The following is a 27,847-nucleotide window of genomic DNA, read 5'->3' as shown; positions in this document are numbered from 1 at the left end:
AAAGTAATTCCTCACAGAAAACATGGGACTTGCTGACACACACTCTTTTGAAGGATGCTGGATTATGTGTCTTCAAGAGGGTCAAAACAAATTTGTGGATCTATTCAGGGGCAGTTGTGTTGCTAACTAAGAGGAACCTACAGAATCCACTTGAATATCAGTCATTGGTGGGCAGTGGGAATGTCTGATGGTTCAATTTCCGGCTTGTGGGTTTCCCAGTAGCATTGTGTTGGGGCAAATGAAAAGTGTCCCAGATGAGCCATTTCTCAGATTTAGTTGGGCCCTTTTGTGTTCTTAGATCCGTCAGTGACCAATACAGATGCCATATGTTGAAGAGTTCTCTTCTCAAACAATAACTGATTTTGGTTGCAGCTTGATAACAAAGTTCTACCAGCACATCCTCGCTTTGGTGTTTGCCATCCATGAGGTCAACAAGAACCCTAATATCTTGCCAAATGTCACCCTTGGGTTTCACATTCATGACTCCTATGTATATCTGAAATGGATTTACAGGACCACCCTGGACCTACTCTTCACATCACTTGAACTTGTCCCAAACTACAAGTGTGGCACCCAGAAAAAAATGATCAGTGTCATTGGGGGATATACTTCTGAAATCTCAACAGATATAGCAACTCTCTTAAGTCGTTACAAGATCCCACAGGTATGAGCAGAGAACTGCGATTATTTGGACTTCCACAAATCTCACATGCAGTTTAAGACCCCTTCCTCATCTAGTGCCAATGGTTTCAACGAGTAAGCAAAAATAGGGGGAGAGGTGAAATATGTTACTTTGCATTTGGGTTTGATATGCATCTTGAAATGAGAATTGTCAGGAAGCATTTCAAATGATGTGTGTGGAATAATCCATTTGAATATGTTGAGATGATTTTTTTTGGGGGGAGGATGTTATAATACTTTATTCTGTTCAATGCATGGGTGTTGGTTTGATTATTGGCCAATTGCATCAGTCTACTGGATAATCCTTTCTTTTTTTTTATAATTTTTTTTATTTTCTTAATAAACAAAAACAAAAAACAAAAAACAAAAAAAACAAAAAAAAACATGTATATATATAAAAAAAAACAAAAAATACATATTCATGACACAATTTCCGTTAATACAATATTCAAATCATTTTATAAACCATGTGCCCCGAATACAAAACCCATCCCCCCACCAGTGCCCTCCACCATTGAACTTCCGATGGAGTGTTATGGCATATAAAAAGAAAAAACTATTATTATATCATATTAAAAAACATCTTATACTATAATTCGTTAACTATACTTTTAAAATCCGTTTTTGCCACTTTATCCCAATATGCGGTCGCCTTAGCCCACGTACCTTTAAATTCTTCCATATCTTTATCATGTAAAAATGCTGTAATTTTGGCCATCCGCATATACATCCACAATTTTTCTCGCCATTCTTTAATTGAAGGTTTATTTGATTGCTTCCATTTTTTAGCAATTATAATTCTTGCTGCTGCAAAACTATATTGGCATATGACTCTATCACCTTTATCCAGATCTATTTTTGGTATTCCCAGTAAACAAAAGGCGGGATCTTTCTTGATTTTTAATTTAATCAAATCATTCGTTTCATTCAAAACTAATCTCCAAAACCTCCTTATTTTTTTACAAAACCACCAAACATGCATAAATGTACCTATTTCTGTACCGCATTTCCAACATATATTTTCTCCATCTTTCTTCATTTTGCTTAATAATACTGGAGTTATATGCCATCTATAAAACATTTTATATAAATTCTCTCTTATTTCATTTGAAATTGTAAACTTAAATTCTTTTTTCCATAACTTTTCCCAAATTTCCAAGTCTATATTATAACCTAAATCTCTCATCCATTTCAGCATCACTGATTTAATCCTTTCTTGTTCTAAATTTATCTCTATGAGTAATTTATAAACCCTGCCTATCAGTCCTTTATTACCCTTAGCTAATATAACCTCAAATTTTGATTTGGTTTGATTAAAACCCAACTTATTATCTTTATTAAAAACATCTCTTAATTTATAATACATAAACCAATCTTTAATCAAAATTTCTTCTCTTGATTTTAATACCCATATACCATCTTTATTTTCCGTTATTTCTCTATAATTACCACAATCCAAATTTAAATGTGCACCTCTTCTCATAAATGCTTCTATCGGATTAATCCAACCGGGTGTTTTACTTTCAAAAATTTCTTTATATTTATTCCAGATTTGCAGTAAATTTTTCCTAATTATATGAGAATTAAATTCTTTATTTACTTTCTCTTTATCATACCACAAGTAAGCATGCCATCCGAATCTCAATTTAAAACCTTCTAATTCTAATAGTTTCGGATTTTCTAAAAAAATCCAATTTTTAATCCAGGTAAAGCATGCTGCTTGATAGTACAATTTCAAATCTGGTAATCCAAATCCTCCCGTGTCTTTTTGCTCAATTAAATTGTTGTATGCAATCCTGTGTCTTTCTTTACTCCAAAGAAATCTCATAATATCTTTCTTCCAAACATCAAATATCTGTACGCCCTTGATTATTGGGAGATTTTGAAACAGAAAAAGCATTTTAGGTAATAACATCATTTTTACTACTGAAATTCTTCCCCATAACGATAATGGCAATTTTTCCCAACTTATCAAATCCTTTTTAATCTGTTGCCATTGATTCACGTAATTATCTTGAAATAAATTAAGATTATTGTTTGATAACCATATACCTAAATATTTAACTTTATTTTCAATATTAAACCCCGTCTTTTTTACTAGTGTTTGTTGTTGTGAGAGAGTCATATTCTTAGTTATAATCTTAGTTTTAATTTTATTAATTTTAAAGCCTGAAAGCTTTCCATAAACCTCCAAAATTTTATTCCATCTGTCAATTTGTTCAATCGTGTCGGTTAAAAAACATACTACATCATCCGCATATGCTTTAAACTTATAATGATTTCTACCAATTCGTACACCAACTACATCACTATTTCTAAGATTATACAATAATAGTTCTAATACTAAAATAAACAGTAAAGGGGAAAGAGGACACCCCTGTCTCGTTCCCCTTTGAATTTCAATTTTGGGTGATAATGACCCATTTATAATCAAGTTAGCAGATTGTTGTGTATATATGCCTTTTATAGCGGTTTTAAAATTCTTACCAAAATCCATAGAATCTAATACCTTAAACATAAACTGCCAATTAACATTATCAAAAGCTTTTTCAGCGTCCAAAAAAATCAAAGCTATAGGTGTTGTATCTTGCTCTACATATTCTAAGAGGTCAATTACTACCCTCACATTCTGACTCATCAACCTTCCTGATAAAAAACCAACTTGATCTTCATGTATTACTTGATTTAATACTCTTTTTAATCTTGTAGCTAAAACTGTTACAAATAATTTATAATCGGTATTTAATAATGATATTGGTCTAAAATTTTTAACTTCCAATGTATCAGAGTTTGCCTTTGGTATTAATACTATGTTTGCCTGCTTCCAAGTTTGAGGGATAATCCCTTCTATCAATCCTAAATTCATTACTTCCAATAAATAAGGGATTAGCTGGTCTTTAAATATTTTATAATAGGTTGCGTTAAATCCATCAGGACCGGGAGATTTATTTAATTTACTTTTCTTTATTGCCTCTTCCAACTCTTCTTTAGTTATTGGCAAATCCAAAGAATCTTTATTTTCTTGTGTTATTTTTCCCCAACCTCCTTTAGCAAGATACATATCTATTTCTACCTCTGGAGATGTCTTTTTATTGTATAAGTTTGTATAAAAATCTACAAATGTTTCAAGTATCTCGTCTTTTTTTCTTGTGACCTTGCCCTTCCTTTTAATTTGAGTTATTGGTATTTTTTTCTCCTTCTGCTTAAGTTGCCATGCTAACATTTTTCCCGGTTTATTTGCATGTTCAAAAAATCTTTGCTTATTATACATAAGTTTTCTTTCAATTTCTTCTGCAATTAAAAATTCATATTGCTGTTGCAAATTTCTAATCTTCACCAGTTGCTCATATTTACTTGCTTTATCTTGCAACCTGCTTAAGTATCTTTCCCCTTGTTTTATTTCATCTAATACATATTTTCTCTTATTCTCCCTTTCTCTATACCATCTTGTATTTTGTTGAATTAGTAATCCTCTAATTACTGCCTTACCAGCATCCCAAACTATATCTTGACGAGTACCCTTGTCTATATTTTCATTAAAATAATTCTGTATTTCCGTCTTCAATTTATCAACTATTTTAGAATTTTTTAAAAGTAAATCATTAATGCTCCAGGGTTTATATCCTCTATTTCCCAATTGGATTTTAACTGATACAGCATTGTGATCTGACAAAACTCTGGGTAAAATTTCTGGATTTTCCGATTTCTCTATTAGGCCTTTCGAAAGCCACAACATATCTATCCTGGAATATGTTAAATGTCTTTGTGAAAGGAAAGTATAACCTTTTTTATTTCCATGTGCCAGTCTCCAAACATCAAACATATTCCATTGATCAATAAGAGTATCAAAAACCCCTGGTAATTTTCCTTCATTAACCGCTTTTTTCTTTTTCCCAGATCTATCTATCTTAGGTAATTTAACCCCATTAAAATCCCCCATCCATATCATTTTTTCTATGGCAAACTCAGCTAGTATAATTGCTAATTTATCATAAAATATTTTTTGATTTATATTAGGAGCATATATTCCCACAAGCATTATCTTCTGAAATCCAGATGTTATTTCAACCAACAAAACTCTTCCCTCTGTATCTTGATATACAACCCTTGGTTCCAATGAAATAGGTATGTACATAGCTATTCCATTAGTCTTTTTAACACTATTACAAGCCGTGAAGAGTGTACCCAACCTTACATGTTCCAGTCTGGATATGTCCTTTGGGAGTATATGCGTTTCCTGTAAACAAATAATGTTAGCATTGCTTTTACGTAGATGGTGAAATATTTTTCTCCTTTTATTAGGAGAATTCAATCCATTAATGTTCCAAGATAGGACCTGTAACATATCAAAAGTCAATTAATTCCCATAATTTTCCCCATTCAACATAAACAACCATGTCAGTTATTGCCCCCCTTCTCCCCATTCTTTAGTCTTCAGTCGTCAGTTGTAGAGTCCTCAGAGGAGTCTATTGGTAAATCTCCACCTCCAGCTGCTTCAGATGCCTTTTCTTCTTCTGTAGATTCTCTAGTTGGAACTTGCTTAATTGATTTGGTAGGTTTAACCAGGTCTGCCTCATATCTTCTCAGAAACTGCTCCACCTTATCCACTTCTGTGTACTTGAACCTTTTTGCCTTGAAGGTAAAGGAGATACCCTGTGGGAATTCCCATCTGAATTGGATTCCACTAAGTCTTAAACATTGAACAATCTCCATGAAATCTTTCCTTTTCTTCAATAGTCTTGCCGGTATTTCTTTCATCAATCTCAAAGGCTCATCTTCTATTTTTAATGGAGTCTTGTAATGTGTATTTAGTATCAGATCCCGATGACTCCTCGAAAATAGTTGAAGCAGGCAATCCCTGCATCAGTCTACTGGATAATCCTTTCTAAGTACTATGAACAGTTCTATTATGGTAGCTACTCAAAATTGAAGCAAAGAAGGATTGCAGGGGAAAGGAAATGTGAAAGATTCACGCACATCTGGCGACATTTGTCTGTGGGTTTTGGCATCTCAGATTATGAAGAACATTCTTAGAAGGCAATATTTTTGTTTCTACTCAGAATCCTCTTTTGAACACCAAAGCTAGAGGTATCTGGTTCTTCTGGGATACTGCTAAAGAACTAACATCAGTAACATCAGATACCTTGTATGTTTATTGGCCTATGTGCTGTCATTTGCAACCCCTGATTAAAACAGTTTTGATAACTGGTCCTAGCATTGACTTTCAGTCTATAGACATACATTGATATGAGAGTGTGAATCCTATTGTGGTGAAAGGACCTTTCAGGGGTTTGGGGAGTTCATGGTGATACTTCTCATTTTCGTACCAGGTTGTCTCTTTCCTTAAAACAGAACTATGCCCTTCTGCATTCTGGGAGATGTGTTTTCTTTAGAACCGAGTTCCCATTATTTGTAAAGCCTTTTGGCGGCCAGGAACCAGCTTTGGAGGCATTGCCATGGTGCCTCAGTCATGCTGTCCCCAGCCACCGAAAAGTCAGGAATGGGCAGCTCTTGTCTCAATCAGCAAAATTTGTGGACCAAAAAAGTTGTTGAGTCCGTTTGCTATCTTCCTTAAAGCTTCTGTCTATTCAGGCCAGAGTTTGTTTTGCCGAGAAAAACAAGAAGGGTTTTTAGCTATGGAGCTGCTAGGACCACTCAAGAAATTGTGTTAACCCTTTCCAACCGGAGCCATGGAGAAACATATTCCCTCTGTACTATATGTTCTTAGCCAGTATGTCCTCATTTCATTCCGGCAGGAGGAGGTAGCAGGAGCCGGTTGTAGAGTCCGGCTCCAACTGTATAGAGCAGTTTCCACATCCGGGTGGGGTCTGAATAGTGTGAGGGAAAGTCATGATCAAAAGGAGGGAAAATACAAATCAAGATTTTCCCCTGTATTGACCATATGCTCCGATTAAAAAAATAAAATAAATTTTGAACATGCTCTTCTTGAACCCAATCTATTTAATGCCAGAATCGTGCCCATGAGAAAGAGCACTGCTGGATTTTACATAGAATATAACACTGATCAAATAGCACGTTGAAACCAAGGTTCTGTTTCACTGTTAGGAATTAGTCAAAAATAATTGCCAGATTAGTATAGAAGGTTACTGGTGATCAAGTAGCCAGCCATGGCTCAGTTGGAAAACAACTGCTTGGTATGCAGAAGGTCGAAGGTTCAATCCCCAGCATCTCCAGTTACTGATCAGGCAGTACTTAATGGGAAAGACCTCTGCCGGAGAGCCATTGCCAGTCAGAGTAGACAAAACTGACCTTCTTCCAATGAAGGGATTGCAAATTCTTGCTGAACAGCTATACCTGATACACACTTAGGCAATCTGATTATATGTCCCCAAAAAATTAACAAAAAAGGATCAATATCTACCAAAACTCCAGTACCGTAAAATATCATTTGGTTCACTTTTCCCAAAAAAGGTTTTAATGGCTGCCAGAGAGTACATTCCTCCTGTTGTGTGGGGGGAAAAAAGTGATAAACCATTTAGATATGGTGATATCTTTTGAGAAATGCTTGGACATGACTGAGATTTAAAATTGTGGTCTTGTATGTATTTTTATAATACTTGTTTTATTCACACTATAAGCCGCCTTGAGTTCTGCAAGGTGAAAAAATGGCTAATAAATATTTTAAATAAATATAATAAAAATGTAAAACACTGCCATGGATTCCAGAAACATGCAGGAAAAAGAAGATGTGCAACAGTCTGGAAAACAGAGTAGCCTTTTATGCAGTTTATGTAACCGATATAATAGGATTAAGATTTGAGGTAACATTTAAAGACCTTTTGAAAAAAGAAGGTGATAAATGAAGGATTCCTATTCTCCCTCTGTAACATGATTTCTTTTCCTATCAGTTTTCATTTGGCTCATTTGAATCAGCAGTGGATAACCCAACCAGCCTCCCTTACTTTTACCGCACAGCCCCCCGGGAAGCGCTTCAGTATGAAGGAATTGTCCAGTTATTTCTGCATTTCGGCTGGAAATGGGTTGGGCTCTTCACTATGGATAATGAAGTAGGAGACCGTTTTTTGCAAGCAGTTGAGCCGATGCTTTCCAGGAAAGGAATCTGTGTGGCCTTCAGAGAAAAAGCCATAGTACAGGTTGTGTGGGATGACGTACAATTTATATTAAAATATTTAGACAGCAGTAATACAGATTTCTTGGATAGCAAAGCCAATGCAATTGTTCTCCATGGAGAAAGTGTAACCCTTGCCTGGCTGGCAACCATTATCGCTATTCCGACATTTTTAATGAATGTAACAGGTTCTGATTATGTGGTGAGAACCTCTACAGGAAAGGTGTGGATTACAACAGCCCAGATTGACTTTGCATTCACTATTTTGCAAAAGATATATAATATACAAATATTTCATGGTGCTCTTTCCTTCACAATACATTCCAAGGATATCCTAGGATTCCATACATTTCTCCAACATATAAAACCTTCCTGGGCTAAGGGGGATGGTTTTATCAAGCAATTCTGGGAACAAGTCTTTCACTGTGCATTAATAGATTCCATTAATCCAACAAATTTGGAGGACACATGCACAGGAGAGGAGAGATTGGAGACTGTCCCGGCACCTTTTTTTGAAATGACCATGAGTGGCCATAGCTACTGTATCTATAATGCTGTCTATGCTATTGCACATGCTCTACACATCTTGGTGTCTGCCAGAACCAACCACAGAGGCATGGAGGATGGGGTCAGCCTGGCTTCTCTGAATGTGCCACCTTGGAAGGTATTTGCTCTTCACTGACAAAAAAATATACCCCCTATCATGCTGAGGGTTGCAAAGAGGTGGGGACATTGAAAAAGTGTCACTGACGATTCTAGATCACCTCTGTGTGAAAACCCGGAAGTGACATCAACTCCCTGTCCCCAGCATGATTCTGTCAGAATTCCCCAAAATTCCATGGTAAAAGCCATGGAAATTATGGGAACTCCTATAGAGTCAGGGAGTATTTCCCTCTGATTAACCAGAGCACAAATCTAGAGATGGAGCTGAAAACTGAGAAATTACATCTCACCACCTGGTAAGCTCTGACCCTCTCTCCCTTTCTGACCAGCCCCTGCAGACTTTGGTTCTCTTCATGCTTCCTTTGGCTTCCTGCAGCTCTATAGGGTAGGTGGGAGCATTCCTATTGTCCTTGTAATGCAGGGGTGGGGAACCATTTTTCCACCAAGGGTCATTTGGATGTTTATAACATCATTCACGTTATAAATTTATAATGATGTTTATAACATCATTCACGTCCAGCCACCTGCCACCCCTGCACCACACGGTCGGGGCCAGATTCTACAGCCGGCTCAAGCTACCTCCGCCTGCAGGGATGAAATGAGGACACACTAGCTAAGAACTCCCCCCCCCACCCCGTGCATTCTGGCCCTGCCCTCTTTAGCACCTCCATTGTCACCACTTCCATACCCAGTCCTCTTGTAGTACAGAGGGAATACGTTTCTCCATGGCCCGGGTGGGAAACTGTTAACACAGTTTCTTGGGCAGTCATAGAAGCTTCATACCTCATGACTCTTCTTTTCTTTTTCTCAACAAAACAAACTCACATCTGCCTTGAATAGAGGCTATTCCTGTCCACGAGAGGGGGCGGATCACCAGTCTTAGATCCTTTTGAGGTAGAGATCTGCCAGGACCCACAAAGTGCCAGATCAAATGATTTTACGAGCCTTAAACTGCCCCTGGGCCTAAAATTCCCCACCCCTGTTCTAATGGATAGGCATATTTCCATATAGATAGCGATGAATGCTGCTGGCCAACAAAATAAACTCTGGATGCAGCAAAATCAAAACAGAATTTCTGGAAGCTCCTTGAGCAGTTTTCATTCCAGAAAAACCCTGAATCAAACTTCATTCCTTTGTCCTGTGATTGGCCATGGAAGCTTATTCTCATGAGCAACCAAAATACTTGAATTCATAGAAACCCTTCCGTCCTTGATGAAAGTAATCTAAAAATCTGTTTGAAACTAGAAAGTATTTGTGAGGTCTTTCCAATCCATGTAATTCACTCCAGGCTCCATAATACACTTTATCTTTCTACTAAGCTCCACTCACTTCTTCGGAGAATTGCTTTCAACAACAGTGCCGGAGACGAAGTGACATTTAACGAACATGGAGAATTGAAGGGTGGATTTGACATTACCAATATGGTCACTTTTCCAAATGAGTCCTATGTCAGAGTCAAGATGGGGAGGCTGGATCCTCAGGTTCCACTTAGTAAAAGAGTTACCATCGACGAGGACAGAATTCAGTGGAACAGACACCTCGCACAGGTGAGAAAAAATCTCCACTGTCTCTCAAAAATATACAAAACTTTAATGAATTGAGTAGACAGAAGCTTTAAGTAAGATAGCAAACACACTCAACCACTTTTTTAGTCCAAGAATTTTGCTGATTGAGACACGGGCTGCCCATTCCTGACCTTTCCATGGCCAGGGACTGAGGCGTGGCTGAAGTGCTGCTGCGGCACCTCCAAATCTGGTTTTTTTTTAAATGGGCCATTTTGCTCCGTTGAGAACAACAAGGCTACCCCTACAAAAAAAGCTGAAAAGGGACAGGAAGCTGCCTATCGGCGGCACCACCCCCCAGCACGCCTTAGCAAAACACCCGAGGATGTCAGTGCGGGACTTTGTGCTGGTGGAACACCGGCGGAGGGCCCATCCACCATCCATGGGTGGCGCTGCCCCGGCAGCAATGGTAGACCAGCGTATAGGCCTGCCCACCGCCATTGGGGCCACTCTGCAAGGCGTAAGTGGTCCAGCCGCTGGTCTAGGGGCCCCCCATGCTGGTTCAGCCCCTTCTTGGCCACCAAAGAACTTTCATCCTAGAGATTCAGGAACGGGTGTGAATGACACCATCACTGGGCACGCAACATTTTAATCTCCGTTGATTCAGTACTGGTCTGGCTAACATGCATTCTCCCATGAAATACAGGATGTTATTCTTCCCATCACCTTAACAACTTTTACAGCTATTGTGAGCCAAAATACTCCCAAAATCTTCTCAGTTCTCCATTCTCATTTTCTTCAATGACAGCTGCCTCCCTTATCTGTGTGTAATGACAACTGCAAGCCTGGTTTCAGCAAGAAAAAGAAGGAAGGGGAGCCGTTCTGCTGCTACGATTGTGATCCGTGTCCAGAAGGGAAAATATCAGACAAAGAGGGTAGGAAATGCTCTGATTCATATGACTCCTGTTGAAGATCCCAATATGTTTCTTGGACTGATTGCCTGAAGGGAGGGCATTTAAACATCTGTGCTATGGGGAAACATGAAAAGGTTTATCGGTATTGAACATTCCTTGCGTTGCTGCATTTATTTCTAGAAATTTGCAATATACATTTTAGAAATAATGGGAACTCGATTCTAAAGAAAACACATCTCCCGGGCATCAGGAGGGCACAGTTCTGTTTCAAGGAAAGAGACAACCTGGTACGAGATTGAGAAGTATCACCATGAACACCCAAACTCCCATAAAGGTCCTTTCACCACAATAGGATTCACACTCTCATATCAGTGTATGTCTATAGGCTGAAAGTCAATGCTAGGACCAGTTATCAAAACTGTTTTAATCAGGGGTTGCAAATGACAGCACATAGGCCTATAAACATACAAGGTATCTAATAACTGTCACTAAACTTCATATATTTGTATATATGTGTGTGTGTATATATATATATATATATATATATATATATATATAGGTTGGAAGACATTTCAAGTGTGTCTTCATCAGCCCACTGAACAGTTGCTACAAAGATTCATAAATTATTGACAACTAACACACATTTACACAGTGTTCCTGAAAGTAAAAACATCCTAACGCGATATAATTACATAAAGGTGAAGGAGCTATAGAAGAATGTCAGATTAAAGACACCGACTATAGAACAGATCTTAAAGGGAACCAACTATACATAACATCTGCCTTTCAGGTTGAATGTACACAACATAGTGATTTTTTGTTATTTCATCAAGGGTTGACCATAGAAGGTTAGATACTATCTCATCAAATTGTATTTATATGATGAATGTGTCTAAATATGTTCTCTTCTCCTTTCAGACATGGATTCTTGCAGGAGTTGCTCTGAAGGTCATTATCCAAACCTGAGACAAGTCCAATGCATTCCCAAGATTCCAAATTTCCTTTCCTTTTCCGAACCCTTGAGCATGATTTTAGCCTTTTTGGCTCTCTTCTTTTCTCTTATCACAGCCCTGGTGCTCGCAATCTTTGTCAAGTACAAGGAAACCCCAATCGTTAAAGCCAACAACAGGAGCCTCACCTACTGTCTCCTCATCTCTCTCCTTCTCTGTTTCCTCTGCTCCTTGCTCTTCATTGGAAGGCCCAGCCGACTGACCTGCCTCCTCCAACAAACGACTTTTGGAATCATCTTTTCAGTTGCAGTTTCTTCTGTCTTGGCAAAAACTGTCACTGTCGTGGTGGCATTTATGGCCTCTAAGCCAGGAAACATTTTCCGAAAGTGGGTGGGGAAACAATTGGCATGGTCTATTGTTATCTTTTGCTTCTTTGTTCAAGTTGGCATTTGTGCTCTTTGGCTGGGATCTTCTCCTCCATTTCCAGATGTGGATATGCATTCACTCAATAGAGAAATCATAGTCCAATGCAATGAAGGGTCAGCAACCATGTTTTACTGTGTCTTGGGCTACATGGGATTTCTGGCCACTCTCTGTTTTATTGTGGCTTTCCTCGCCAGAAAGTTGCCTGACAGTTTCAACGAAGCCAAGTTCATCACCTTCAGCATGTTGGTCTTCTGCAGTGTTTGGCTGTCCTTTGTCCCCACCTACCTGAGCACTCAAGGAAAAGCCACAGTGGCCGTGGAGATCTTCTCCATCTTAGCTTCCAGTGCTGGCTTACTAGGCTGCATCTTTTCCCCCAAATGCTATGTCATCATCCTGAGGCCTGAGTTGAACAGAAGAGAGCAGCTGATCAGGAAAAACCATTAAACCCTTCATTCATCTATTCACTTGTTCTGCACCTGTATCTTTATATGAATCTATTTATTTTTTTATCTGTGGCTATTTTGTTTTCGTCTTTTTATTTATCTGTGGCTATTTTGCTTTTCTCTATTCATTTATCTGTGGCTGTTTTGTTTTCTTCTATTTATTTATCTGTGGCTATTTTGTTTTCTGCATAGAATTAAACCCAGAAACGTTCCCCTGAAATTCTTCTCTAATAGGCATCTAAGACTCATTTAGAGAGTTTTTATGGGCCTTATTTCCTTGGTGGGGAGCTTGAAAAAATTCTACATTTGAATGTTTCATTCCAGTAAATCGCAAATCAAAAATGCTGGCTCATGATTTTTTGGGTGAGAGAAAGAGAGAAAGAGAAAGAGAGAAAGAGAGAAAGAGAGAAAGAGAGAAAGAGAAAGAGAAAGAGAAAGAGAGAGAGAAAGAGAGAGAGAGAGAGAGAGAGAGAGAGAGAGAGAGAGAGAGAGAGAGAGAGAGAGAGAGAGAGTCTGGAAATGGCACTGCCGCATTGCCTGTGACAGAGGTCTAGGCCGCTGTTTGCTGCTGGTAATTCCCTAAGGATCCCAAATGCCCGCTAATGGCGAGGAATCACCTGCCAATTCTAGCTGCTCCCCACTAAAATTCAGCTGGTCCGCAGGCAGAGGCAAACCGATAGAAAGGGGGGGGGCAATCCACATCCCCACCTGATGAGGTCACTTTTGGCCTGAGGCAGAAGCACCCACATCGCAGGAGGGGGATGATCTCGCTCTCACTGCCAATCTGTATGAAAACCATAGACCGAGACCGTTTCTGTCCCGCAACCAGGCCTGCAATCAGATTGGAAGACATGATAACAAATCACCTCCTTCAGGAATATGTAAATATAACCATTTCACACATGCTCAGAAAGGACCCCCTCACCAGCTTGTTCTTCAATTTCTTTCTGGACGTTAAGCTTTTAACCAAACAAATCCCCCAAAAGAGATCCCAGCCAGGACCTGGGGGGGATGTGCAAATTTCCCCTGCTGGCCAATCCTGAAGCTTCCTGCGCTTGCGATATGCAATGCTAGTTTGAATACTGAATGAGCAGTTTTGCCTCACGTCAAAATATCTGCAGCAACAGAACAATGGGTGATCGTTTCACAAACGTGATACTCTGAGTTTTCTTCCTATGGGGACCAAAAGAACCAGACCAAGGTCAAAAGAAAATCCGGTAGGTGGAGAATGGGGATTCAACCCTGGCTCTCCCTGATCCTAGTCAGACAGTCCAGCCACTACATCACAAAGTCTCTGAAAAGTCGGGAAAGTGGAGAAAGAGCCTCCCTGGCTGCCTGTCTATTTCCTCGCAAAACTCAAAGGGGTATTCTTCATGGAGATTTGCTGCTGTTTCGATGCTGATTTGCATCGGAGGCAAATTTTGGTTATTCACTGCAGATCCGTGTTTTCCCCCACTGAGCAAAATAAGCCGGGTTAAAAGAGAGGCAATCCAAACCACTTCTGAGCCGTACTTTCCAGTAGAAGAGTGTTTTGTTGCTTGGATGCCCATGAAAAAATGTTTGCGTCGCTCCCCGGGTCGTCTCCTTTCTCCTCCCCCAAGAACGGTGATTAGCTGGGGGAGTTGCCACTCTAACAGCATCGCACCGGCAGGAGGGAGACCCAAAGCAGACTGGCTGCCCCTCTTCAGAAGGGTGATGGGGGTTTTGGCTTGGATTTGCCGCTCTCAGGATACCCCCCCCAAACACACACACACATAGGATCGCACCGGCTGGAGAGAGACCCAGAGCAGACTGGCTGCCCCACTTCAGAAGGGTGATGGGGGTTTTGGCTTGGATTTGCCGCTCTCAGGATACCCCCCCCCAAACACACACACACATAGGATCGCACCGGCTGGAGGGAGACCCAGAGCAGACTGGCTGCCTCTCTTCAGAACGGTGACGGGAGTTTTGGCTTGGATTTGCTGCTCTCAGGATGCCCCCCCCCAAACACACACACACAGGATCATGGGAAGAGTGGGCGGGATTAGGCGGATTTTGAGCGGTGAGTCATGAGCGGCAGCAGACGTAAGCAGCGAAGAGAAGTGCGCTGTTTCTCCCGTAAAAAATTGAAAATGCCTCGGGATGGAGGGAGAATCTGCGCTGCCATGAAAAAGCTATTTAAATCGGTTTATTGTTTGCTCCGATTCGAAACCGAAGCAAAATCCACCGTGAAAAATACCCCAAATGGCAAAATCTTATTTTCAGGCCCTAAATGGCTTGCAGTTGGAGGACACAAAAGTCTACTTCCTTCCATACTGTACATCCCATTATTAATGTTTCCCTCACTGTTCAGATCCTCCTGCTCTCTGCACCCCTGCTTAGATCAGTGAGGCGGGTTGTGCTCAGAAACACACTTTTCAATTTGGCATCTCACCCCCAAAGAATGCCCATCCTTTTGAGGCTTGCCTGACACCTACGCAACTATCATTTAGGTGCCAGGCCAAACCTATTCTCTTTGCCCAAGTGGTTAATAGCCGGGATGATCTTCCAACATTTTGATCGTTTGCCCCTAACCTGAGAGAACACAGGGTTTAACTTGGGGGTTTATTGCTGGATTTTTAGGCTGGGTTTCTTGGAACCTTTAATGATTCTGTGCTGTTTATGACTTTATCATGCTTCACTTTGTAAAACTCTTTGAATAGGTTCTCTGTTAAAAGTGGTGCAGAAATGTTCCAGACTATGGGGAGGGGACCCTGGCTCAGTAGTAGAGCATCTGCTTGGCATGCAGAAGATCCCAGATTCGATCCCTGGCATCTCCAGTTAAAGGGACTAGGCCGGTAGGTGTTGTGAAAGACCTCTGCCTGAGATCCTGGAGAGCCGCTCCTGGTCTGAGTACACAATACTGACTTCGATGGACCAAAGATCAGATTCAATTGAAGGCAGCCTCATGTGTTCATGTGATAGATAAATAAATTCAGCCAAGGAGAAGTTGTCCGCAGTTCTTGCTTTGTCACTTCCATTCAGAGATGCCCGGGTGGGCGGAGGCACTGCTAGTCATTCCGAGCTCCCCATTCCAGCTGCTCCCACAGTAGAGAGTATCTGGTATGAAATCAGGAAAAAAATATTTTTGCTTCACTAGTTCTGCAAATTATTATCCCAGAACAATATTAGCAGTCTTCCAGAGGAGATGACAGACACCATAATTATCAGAATCACTGTCATTTCTTTGCCCGGTCTCAGTTCCTATAGCTTTCTAGAAGGAAACAGAAAACACACCAGAAATAATATCTTAAAGTTGTGCTTATAAAGTCTTCTGCTGAGCCATTCACAGCTAAAATGAGGGATCAGAGAGAGGCAATTTTCGGATCAGTACTAAATATCTCTCGAATTTCATACGAAGAAGCAGGTTGAGACATGAAAGAAAAGGTCCCTACGTCCACTGTTAAAAAGAGTGTTGGAACCAGGTGCCTTCTGAGCCACCTTCTTGAAACCAGGCAGAAACTAAGGATGATGCTGTAGAGGAGACCCAGGACAGTACGTGTGGAGAGAGAGGTGTTCTTGTATTTCACTTGGCAGAGTCTGAGATGTTGCTGCTGATACAGATGCTGCTTCCGTACATGGTGTATGAAGTACATAGCATGAAGTGCACGGGGAACCTTTCCCCTCAGATTCCACATCAGTGGTATCAGCCAGGTGAACTCCTAATTGGGGGAATTGTATCTCATATTGGTTGTAACTCCCAAGAAGTTCTATTTCAGTGGCACCCTTCCCAGGATGATACATGTTTTCCTATGTAAGGAATTCATGGCTCTTCTAATATAGAGTTGATGATGATAGCTGATTTTATTTTAGCAATTCTGTATACTTGCAAAAACTGAATAGACATTTTAAATAATAATGATGCGGCATAAGGTGCCAAAGGAACGCTTTACCAGGGACAAAGAAACTTTGATTGCTCCTCTGAAGTAACACAAAAGAAAGGAATAGGTTGGCTGCAACTTGACGGCACTTTACACACATATATGCAGGATGGAGCGAAGGCAGTATGGTATAGCCATTCTCCTCAGTTCTCAGAAACTATGCAAGGTCAGGCTACATTTTAGTTGGATAGACTCAATAAAGGAAGCCACAGCCTTCAATTGGCAAGATCTGAGCAAGGCTGTCAAAGATAGGACATTTTGGAGGACTTTCATTCATTGGGTCGCCATGAGTCGAAAGCGACTTGACGGCACTTAACACACACACATAGGCTATTTATTCATGGAAGGTTTTGCCTTGGAGTTGCCACTCTTTAGATGCACTTTTCCCCCCATTCATATTCTCAAAACTCAACAATAAGCCCCCATGCAGAGTTTTGAGAATTCAGATGGGGTAAATGTGCATCTATAGAGTGGCAACTCCAAGGCAAAACCTTCCATGAATAAATGGCCACAGATAGCATGAAGACTAGGTTTTGCAAGAGGCTGGGGAAACTTTAGAGATTTTTTAACCAGCATTTATGTGCATAACCAGCATTTAGGAAAATCACCTAATAAAGAGACAAGTGTTCAAAATATAGTGTTTATATAGTTTTTAAAATAAGAAAGAAGGGAAACCACCTAGGAAGACTGCAGAGAAAGGAAATGGACAACCACTTATGCTTCTCACTTGCCTTCAAAGACCTTTGCTGGGGCCGCCATAAATTGGCTGTGACTTGACAGCAGCTTACACACATATGCTGCGAAAACATAAAGTAATTCCTCACCAAACACATGGGACTTGCTGATACACACTCTGTTGAAGAATGCTGGATAATATGTCTTCAAGGGGGTCAAAACAAATTCGCTGATCTATTCAGGGGCAGTTCTACTGCTAACTGAGAGGAACCGCCAGTATCCACTTGAATGCTAGTCATTAGTGGGTAGTGGAAATGTCTTTTTAATATATATATATATATATATATATATATATATATATATATATATATATATATATATATATATATATATATATATATATATATATATATTATTTTTAGGGAATACAGAAAGGAAAGAAGGGGAAGGGGAAACGTTTGCATCCGTTTGCAATAAATGACATTGTCTCAATCATTGATATACACACATAGATTATACTTAGTACCTAGATTATGTTATACTTTTTGTAGTTATTACTACTGATTCAAAATGTTCATTTCTATTCCATTTTTACTCGATAAAAAGTAGTGGGAACGTCTGATGGTTCAATATCCAGCTTGTGGTTTCCCAGTAGCATTGTGTTGGGGGAAATGAAAAGTGTCCCAGATGAGCCATTTCTCAGATTTAGTTGGGCCCTTACTGTGTTCTTAGATCCATCTGTGACCCATACAGATGCTGTACGTTGAAAAGTTCTCTTCTCAAACAATAACTGATTTTGGTTGCAGCCTGATAACAAAGTTCTACCAGCACATCCTCGCCTTGGTGTTTGCCATCCATGAGATCAACCAGAACCCCAATATCTTGCCCAATGTCACTCTTGGGTTCCACATCCATGACTCCTACATATATCTGAAATGGACTTACAGGACCACCCTAGACCTACTCTTCACATCACGTGAACTTGTCCCAAACTACAAGTGTGGCACCCAGAAAAAAATGCTCGGTGTCATTGGGGGATATAGTTCCGAAACCTCAACAGACATGGCAACTCTCTTAAGTCGCTACAAGATCCCACAGGTATAATCAGAGAACTGCGATTTTTTGGAGTTTCACAATTCTCACATGTTGTTTAAACCCCCTTCCCTATCTAGGGCCAAGAGTTTCAAAGAGTAAGAATTATGAGCAAAAATAGGGGGAGATGTGAATTATGTAACTTTGCATTTTGGGTGTGATATATATCTTGAAATGAGAATTGTCAGGAAGGATTTCAAAAGATGTGTGATGAATATTGCATTTGAAAATGTTGAGAGTATTTGGGGGGAGGGTGCTATAATACTTGATTCTGTTCAATGCATGGGTGTTGATTTGATTGTTGGCCAATTTTGTCTGTGAGTTATGGCTTCACAGATTATGAACAACATTCCTACAAGGCAACATTTTTGTTTCTACTCTGAATCCTCTTTTGGACACCAAAGCTAGAGGTGTCTGGTTCTTCTGGGATAATACTAAAGAACGGAAATCAGCTTGATGACTCCAGTTTCCACATCCGGGTGGGGTTTGAATGGGCTGAGGGAGTCATGATCAAAAGGAGGGAAAATACAACGTGAGATTTCCCCCTCTATTGACCATATGCTCCAATTTTTAAAAATATAAATTTTAAACATGCTCCTCTTGAATCCAATCCGTTTAATGCCAGAACCTCATAAGAAAGAGTACTGCTGGATTTTACATAGAATATAACACTGATTAAATGGCATGTTGAAACCAAGGTTGTGTTTCACACATTAGAATTAGTAAAAAATAATTGCCTGATTAGCATAGAAGGCTACTGGTGAACAAGCAGTCAGCTATGGCTCAGTGGGACAGTAACTGCTTGGTATGCAGAAGGGTCCAGGTCCAATATCCTGCATCTTCAGTTAAACTGATTAGGCAGTACTTAATGGGAAAGACCTCTGCCGGAGACCCTGGAGAGCCATTGCCGGTCAGAGTAGACAATACTGACCGTCTTCCAATGAAGGGATTTCAAATTCTTGCTGAACAGCTATACCTGGTACACACTTAGGCAATCTGATTATATTTCCAACAACAACAACAAAATAACAAAAAGGAACCAATGTTGTGTGAAATATATTCTACCCAAACTCCAGTACCGTAAAGTATCATTTGGTTAGGGCTGTGCATTTGGTAAGAACCAAACCAAAAATATATTGGAAAAAATGCCATTTTGGTAAATTTCTGGTTCGGGTTTACCAAGTCCACAAAATCCGGGAGGTTGGCAAAGCCCAATTTGCCATTCCCAAAAATCTGGCTTTTTCATTATTCTCTTTCCAAGGCTCCTGTTGGGAGGGGACATTTTTGCAGGCAGAGGTCTCAGATTTTCAGGGTGGCTAGAAAGGCCTCTCCTTACAAGAACTCCCAAGTTTGGTAAAGGTTGGGTCAGGGGGTCTGGAGTTATCGGGTCTGGAAAGGGTAATCCCATCCTCCTCCTTAGAAAAGATATAGGCTATTTATTCATGGAAGGTTTTGCCTTGGAGTTGCCACTCTTTAGATGCACTTTCCCCCCCATTCATATTCTCAAAACTCAACAATAAGCCCCCATGCAGAGTTTTGAGAATTCAGATGGGGGAAATGTGCATCTATAGAGTGGCAACTCCAAGGCAAAACCTTCCATGAATAAATGGCCATAGGGAAGTGGATGTGTTTAGATTCCTTAGTGTGATCTTTGCAGGGTACCTCAATAGAGGAGCCGGCTTAAAATGGTGGGAAAGTTTGCCCGGCTCCTCCAAAGGGATACAATGTATCTATAATTGAGAAAGCTATTTCCCGCGCTTTTGAAAGTAGAAAGCTCTCCTTGGTGCAACCTACCTTGCATGGACAGCCTAATAAGCGGGAGGGAAGGGGAATTGAACTCCCAGACAGTGGCTAGCCCGAAGAGAAGAGTATTCTTTGGCCAATCACAGAAGCTGGATTCTCCATTCAATCTTTTCTATGTTTTGGCCAAAGGCTAGACTACTTGGTCTCTCTCTACTGGCTGTTGCTCACTGAGTTTGTTCTGGTGCAAAAACCTTGGCTTTTGCTCCTGCTGGCCTCATCCTGAGCTGACCTGATGGGTTACAGCCTGCTGCTTCCATTAGATTGTTACTTGCCTGCTCCCTGGAGGAGAAGAGAAGACATCTAACAGTTTGAGACCCTATAATTTTATTTCATTTGGGTTTTTCCCCAAAAAAACCTGGCTGCATGCAAGCAAGGGGAGGTGTTTCTGGGACTGAATTTACATTGGTTTCAACACTTTGTAGTTGTTATTGCTCATAACTGCTTAAATTCTTATTTAATTCCTTTTTGATTTGTATTTTAAAGGGTTAAAGGTTGGTTTGGTTCCTGTTTAAGTGTTTCCTGTTTGGTTTCTTTCTCTGTATCCTGACTGCATGCCTGATTGTTTTTGTCGGATTTGGCACTGTGCATTTGGTTGACTTGGTTGGCACCACGTCTGGACTGGCAGCAGTGCCCCCAGACCTCCAGCTACTTGGCATCATGTGGCTGGACATTGGATTTGTGGGGTGTGGGCCGCCAGAGCGTGCCTGGGTGCTGATGTCCAGCCTCCGCTTTGTGCATAGTCAAAGTTCTGTTAGGGATGGCAAAAGGACCCCCCCCCCTTTGGATTTTGTTCTGGTTTCTTGTGTTTTGGGGTTTTTGTAAAGAGTCTCAGCTGGCATAGACTTCTCCTTATGGTTTGTTGTGCTTCTAGGCTGTTGTGCTTCTAGGTAGCTAGGTTGTGCTACTAGGTGGTCTGGTGGTTGTGTAGGGCTTGGTGGGCTTGCTTGCATTAGTTGTTAAGAAAGGAGAAAATGGGCTGGGGAAATTTCCCACCCATGTTAGCCTATGGGTTTTTTGTTTTGTTTTTGAAGCTGCTATGGGGGGTTGCTATTTGAGGTCCCAAATTTTCAGGGTTGCTAGAAGGGACACTCCTTGCAGGAACCCCAGGTTTGGTGAAGATTGGGTCAGGGGTTCTGAAGTTCTAGGGTCTGTAAGAGGTCGCCTCCCTACCTCCATTGAAATCCATTGCAAATACTTCACATTGGTCCCTATGCAGGAAGGGAGGCGACCTCTTCCAGACCCCATAACTTTGGAAGCTTTCACCCAATCTTCACCAAACTTTGGGGTTCTTTCAAGGAGAGTACCTTCCAGCTACCCTGAAAATTAGGGACCTCTACCTGCAAAAATGCTTCCAGAGAAGATGCGAAAACCACAAAAAGCCCCCATAGGGTTTAAATATCTGGATTTTTCGGGACACCCAAATGTAAAGCCAAATTCCTATGTTTACTGGTATAGTAAATTTGGCAGTCGGGTTTTCCCAGAAAAAAAAATGGCCAAGAAACCAGAACCCGAATTTTGCCGGATTTTTTTTTTTTAACACCCATACATTTGTCGAAGGCTTTCACGTTCAGAGTTCATTGGTTCTTGTAGGTTATCCGGGCTGTGTAACCGTGGACTTGGTATTTTCTTTCCTGACGTTTTGCCCGCAGCTGTGGCAGGCATCTTCAGAGGACACTGTCACAGCTGCGGGAGAAACGTCAGGTAAGAAAATACCAAGACCACGGTTACACAGCCCGGATAACCTACAAGAACCCATACATTTGGTTCACTTTTCCCAAAAAAGGTTTTAATGGCTGCCGGATAATTCATTCCCCCTGCTGTGTGAAAAAAAGCGATAAACCATTTAGATATGGTGATATCTTCTGAGAAATAAATAGAAATTGAGCATGATTGAAATTTAAAATTGTGGTCTTTTATGTTTTTTTATAATACTTGTTTTATGCACACTATAAGCCGCTTTGAGTTCTGCAAAGTGAAAAAGTGGCTAATAAATATTTTAATTAAGAAAATAAAAATGTAAAAAACAGTCACGGATCCACACAAGTTTACTATCAGCAACAGAAAACATGCAGAAAAAAGAAGACGTGCAACAGTCTGGAAAAAGATTAGTCTTTTATGCAATTTACTTTGCCGATATAATAGAATCATGATCTGAGGTAACATTTTAAAGACCTTCTGAAACAAGAAGGTGATAAAGTATTCCTATTCTCCTTCTGTTACATGTTTTTTTTTCTTATTAGTTTTCATTTGGCTCATTTGAATCAGCAGTGGATAACCCAACCAGTCTCCCTCCCTTTTACCGCACGGTCCCCCAGGAAGCCCTTCAGCATGAGGGAATTGTCCAGCTATTGCTTCATTTCGGCTGGAAATGGGTTGGGCTCTTCACTATGGATAATGAAGTAGGAGAACGTTTCTTGCAAGCATTTGAGCCGATGCTTTCCAGGAAAGGAATCTGTGTGGCCTTCAGAGAAAAAGCCATAGTACAGGTTGTGTGGGATGACATACAATTTATTTTAAAATATTTAGACAGCAGTAAAACAGATTTCTTGGATAGCAAAGCCAATGCAATTGTTCTCCATGGAGAAAGTGTAACCCTTGCCTGGCTGGCAACCATTATCTCTATGCCCACATTTTTAATGAATGTAACAGGTTCTGATTATGTGGTGAGAACCTCTACAGGAAAGGTGTGGATTACAACAGCCCAGATTGACTTTGCATTCAGTATTTGGCAAAAGATATATAATATACAAATATTTCATGGTGCTCTTTCCTTCACAATACATTCAAAGGATATCCTAGGGTTCCATACGTTTCTCCAACTTATAAAACCTTCCTGGGCAAAGGGAGATGGTTTTATCAAGCAATTCTGGGAACAAGTCTTTCAATGTGCATTACTGGATTCCATTAATCCAACAAATTTGGAAGACACATGCACAGGAGAGGAGAGACTGGAAACAGTCCCAACACCTTTTTTTGAAATGACCATGAGTGGCCATAGCTACAGTATCTATAATGCTGTCTATGCTATTGCACATGCTCTACACATCTTGGTGTCTGCCAGAACCAACCACAGAGGCATGGAGGATGGGGTCAGCCTGGCTTCTCTGAATGTGCCACCTTCGAAGGTATATTCTCTTCACCTAAAAAAAAACCCTATCATTTTGAGGTTTGTAAAGAGGTGGGGCCGTTGAAAAAGTGTCACTGACGATTTGAGATCACCTCTGTGTGAAAAAACTGAAGTGACATCAACTCCCTGTCCCCAGCATGATGCTGTCAGAATTCCCAAAAAATCCATGGTAAAAGCCAAGGGAATTATGGGAACTCCTAAAGAATCATGGGGTATTTCCCTCTGACTAACCAGAGCACAAATCTAGAGTTGCAAAAGAAAAGTGAGAAATTACATCTCACCACCTGGTAAGCTCTGACCCTCTGTCCCTTTCTGACCAGCCCCTGCAGACTTTGCTTCTCTTCATGCTTCCTTTGGCTTCCTGCAGTTCGGTAGGGTAGGTGGGGGCATACCTATTGTCCTTGTAATGCAGGGGTGGGGAAGCATTTTTCCACCAAGGGCCATTTGGAGGTTTATAACATCATTCGCAGACCATACAAAAATATCATCTTAAAAATTAGCCAACCCTGACCCAAGCAGTCAGCTATCCTAGATGACACCCCTCCCTCGTGGAAAGCAGGGAGACAACCAACTGGTGGCACACTCACCCACCTGGTGGCACAGGATGGTCTTTTGCACCACACGGGCATAACCGTCCAGCCACACGCCACTCCTGCTCCACACGGTCGGGGCAGGATTCCACAGCCTGCTCCGGCTACCTCCGCCTGCAGGGATGAAATGAGGACACACTGGCTAAGAACTCCCCCCACCCCGTGCATTCTGGCCCTGCCCCCTTAACACTCCATTGTTGCTACTTCCACACCCAGCCCTCTGGTAGTACAGAGGGAATACATTTCTCCATGGCCCGGGTGGGAAAGGGTTAACACAGTTTCTTGGGCTGTCATAGAAGCTGCATACCTGACGACTCTTCTTTTTCTCAGCAAAACAAACTCACATCTACCTTGAACAGAAGGTATTCCTGTCCACGGGAGGGGGCAGATCACCAGTCTTAGATCCTTCTGAGCTAGAGATCTGCCAGGACCCACAAAGTGCTAGATCAAATGATTTCACGAGCCTTAAATGGCCCTTGGGCCTGACGTTCCCCACCCCTGTTCTAATCGATAGGTTAATTTGCATATATATATGCAATGAATGCTGCTGGCCAACAAAATTAATTCTGGATGCAGCAAAACCAAAACAGTTTTTCTGGAAGCTCCTTCAGCAGTATTCATTCCAGAAACACTCTGAATCAAACTTCATTACTTTGTCCTGTAACTGGCCATGGCAGCTTATTCTCATGAACAACCAAAATACTTGAATTCCTAGAAAACCTTCCATCCTTGATGAAAGTAATCTAAAAATCTGTTTGAATCTGAAAAGTATTGGTGAGGTCATTCCAATCCATGTAATTCACTCCAGGCTCCTTAATACACTTTCTCTTTCTACTAAGCTTCATGCACTTCTTCGGAGAATTGCTTTCAACAACAGTGCCGGAGACGAAGTGACCTTTAACGAACATGGAGAATTGAAGGGTGGATTTGATATTACCAATATGGTCACTTTTCCAAATGAGTCCTATGTCAGAGTCAAGATCGGGAGGCTGGATCCTCAGGTTCCACTTAGTGAAAGAGTTACCATCGACGAGGACAGAATTCAGTGGAACAGACACCTCGCACAGGTGAGAAAAAATCTCCCCTGTCTCTCAAAAATATACAAAACTTTAATGAATGGAGTAGACAGACACTTTAGGTAAGATAGCAAACACACTCAGCAACTTTTTTAGGCCACAAATTTTGCTGATTGAGACACGGGCTACCCATTCCTGACCTTTCAGTGGCCGGGGACTGAGGCGTGGCTGAGGTGCTGCAGCACCTCCAAATCTGGTTCTTTTTTAAATGGGCCATTTTGCTCCGTTGAGAACAACAAGGCTACCCCTGCAAAAAAGCCGAAAGGGGACAGGAAGCTGTCTATTGGCGGCTCTGCCCCCCAGTACGCCTTAGCGTCACCACCACCATTGGGGCCACTCTGCAAGGCGTAAGTGGTCCAGCCGCTGGTCTGAGGGCCCCAATGCTGGTTCAGCCCCTTCTTGGCCACCAAAGAACTTTCATCCTAGAGATTCAGGAACGGGTGTGAATGACACCATCACTGGGCACGCAACGTTTTAATCTCCGTTGATTCAGTAGTGGTCTGGATAACACGGATTCTCCCTTGAAATACAGGATGTTATTCTTCCCATCACCTTGACAACTTTTACAGCTATTGTGAACCAAAATACTCCCAAAATCTTGTCAGTTCTCCATTCTAATTTTCTTCAATGACAGCTGCCTCCCTTATCTGTGTGTAATGACAACTGCAAGCCTGGTTTCAGCAAGAAAAAGAAGGAAGGGGAGCCGTTCTGCTGCTACGATTGTGATCCATGTCCAGAAGGGAAAATATCAGACAAAGAGGGTAGGAAATGCTCTCATTAATATGACTCCTGTTGAAGATCCCAATATGTTTTTTGGACTGATTGCCTGAAGGGAGGGCATTTAAACATCTGTGCTATGGGGAAACATTAACAGGCTTCTCGGTATTGAACATTCCTTGAGTTGCTGCATTTATTTCCAGAAATTTGCAATATACATTTTAGAAATAATGGGAACTCGTTTCTAAAGAAAACACATCTCCCGGGCATCAGGAGGGTACAGTTCTGTTTCAAGGAAAGAGACAACCCGGTACGAGATTGAGAAGCATCACCATGAACACCCAAACTCCCAGAAAGGTTATTCACCACAATAGGAATCACACTCTCATATAAAAATATGTCTATAGGCTAAAAGTCAATGCTAGGACCAGTCAACAAAACTGTTTTTATCTAGGGTTGCAAATGACAGTACGTACCCCACTAAACATACAAGGTATCTAATAATTGTCACCCACTGAACAGTTGCTACAAAGATTCATAACATATTTACCCACTAACACATATTTACCCACTGTTAAAAATCATAGTGTGACTAATAAAGAAACCTGCCAGTTTCTAGGAGACACTATCTAGTAGTCTTCCCAAGTATACAATTCTCTTACAGTCTCTTCAGTGTTCCTGAAAAGAAATACAACCTGACTCTATATAATTACATAAAGGTGAACCAGCTATAGAAGAATGTCAGATTAAAGACACCTACTATAGAACAGATCTTAAAGGGAACCAACTATACATAACATCTGCCGTTCAGGTTGAATGTACACAACATAGTGATTTTTGGTTATTTCATCAATGGTTGACCATGTAAGGTTAGGTACTATCTCATCAAATTGTATTTATATGATGAATGTGTCTAAATAGGATCTTTTCTCCTTTCAGACATGGATTCTTGCATGACTTGCTCTGAAGGTCATTATCCAAACCTGAGACAAGTCCAATGCATTCCCAAGATTCCAAATTACCTTTCGTTTTCCGAACCCTTGAGCATGATTTTAGCCTTTTTGGCTCTCTTCTTTTCTCTGATCACAGCCCTGGTGCTCGCAATCTTTGTCAAGTACAAGGAAACCCCAATTGTTAAAGCCAACAACCGGAGCCTCACCTACTGTCTACTCATCTCTCTCCTTCTCTGCTTCCTCTGCTCCTTGCTCTTCATTGGAAGGCCCAACAAGGTGACCTGCCTCCTCCGACAAACGACGTTTGGCATAATCTTCTCAGTCGCTGTTTCTTCTGTCCTGGCAAAAACTGTCACGGTCGTGGTGGCATTTATGGCGTCTAAACCAGGAAACATTTTCCGAAAGTGGGTGGGGAAACAATTGGCATGGTCTATTGTTATCTTTTGCTTCTTTGTTCAACTTGGCATTTGTGCTGTTTGGCTGGGATCTTCTCCTCCATTTCCAGATGTGGACATGAATTCACTCAATAGAGAAATGATCGTGCAATGCAATGAAGGGTCAGCAACCATGTTTTACTGTGTCTTGGGCTACATGGGATTTCTGGCCACCGTCTGCTTTATTGTGGCTTTCCTAGCCAGAAAGTTGCCTGACAGTTTCAACGAAGCCAAGTTCATCACCTTCAGCATGTTGGTCTTCTGCAGTGTTTGGCTGTCCTTTGTCCCCACCTACCTGAGCACTCAAGGAAAAGCCACAGTGGCCGTGGAGATCTTCTCCATCTTTGCCTCCAGTGCTGGCTTACTAGGCTGCATCTTTTTTCCCAAATGCTATGTCATCATCCTGAGGCCTGAGTTGAACAGAAGAGAGCAGCTGATCAGGAAAAACCATTAAACCCTTCATTCATCTATTCACTTGTTCTGCAGCTGCATCTTTATCTGAATCTTTTTATTTTTTATCTGTGGCTATTTTGTTTTTGTCTTTTTTTAATCTGTGGCTATTTTGTTTTTGTCTTTTTATTTATCTGTGGCTATTTTGTTTTCTTCTATTTATTTATCTGTGGCTATTTTGTTTTTTGCATAGAATTAAACCCAGAAACGTTCCCCTGAAATTCTTCGCTAATAGGCAACTAATACTAATTTAGAGAGTTTTTATGGGCCTTTATTCCTTGGTGGGGAGGTTGAAAAAATTCTACATTTGAATGTTTCATTCCTGCAAAACTCAAATCAAAAATGCTGGCTCAGGATTTTTT

The 27,847-nt window shown here is 40.9% G+C and overlaps 2 protein-coding genes across 2 annotated transcripts; both read left to right on the top strand.

Annotated features, from left to right (window-relative positions):
• The first annotated feature begins 319 nt into the window (after nt 1–319).
• On the top strand, nt 320–12,670 carry LOC130490288 (vomeronasal type-2 receptor 26-like). Its single transcript, XM_056864114.1, has 5 exons — nt 320–664; nt 7,551–7,973; nt 9,754–9,981; nt 10,745–10,871; nt 11,769–12,670. Exons 1-5 carry the CDS (start codon nt 320–322, stop codon nt 12,668–12,670), a joined length of 2,025 nt encoding a protein of 674 aa, XP_056720092.1.
• Nucleotides 12,671–17,996: 5,326 nt separating this feature from the next.
• Nucleotides 17,997–27,489, top strand: LOC130490287 (vomeronasal type-2 receptor 26-like). The gene is made up of 5 exons (XM_056864112.1): nt 17,997–18,341; nt 22,379–22,801; nt 24,695–24,922; nt 25,566–25,701; nt 26,588–27,489. Exons 1-5 carry the CDS (start codon nt 17,997–17,999, stop codon nt 27,487–27,489), a joined length of 2,034 nt encoding a protein of 677 aa, XP_056720090.1.
• The last annotated feature ends 358 nt before the right edge of the window (nt 27,490–27,847 follow it).

The sequence above is a fragment of the Euleptes europaea genome, chromosome 18, assembly GCF_029931775.1.
Source record: "Euleptes europaea isolate rEulEur1 chromosome 18, rEulEur1.hap1, whole genome shotgun sequence".
Taxonomy (NCBI): Eukaryota; Metazoa; Chordata; class Lepidosauria; order Squamata; family Sphaerodactylidae; genus Euleptes; species Euleptes europaea.
The sequence above is the reverse complement of the archived record's forward strand: the minus strand, read 5'-3'. Positions and strand labels throughout refer to the sequence as shown.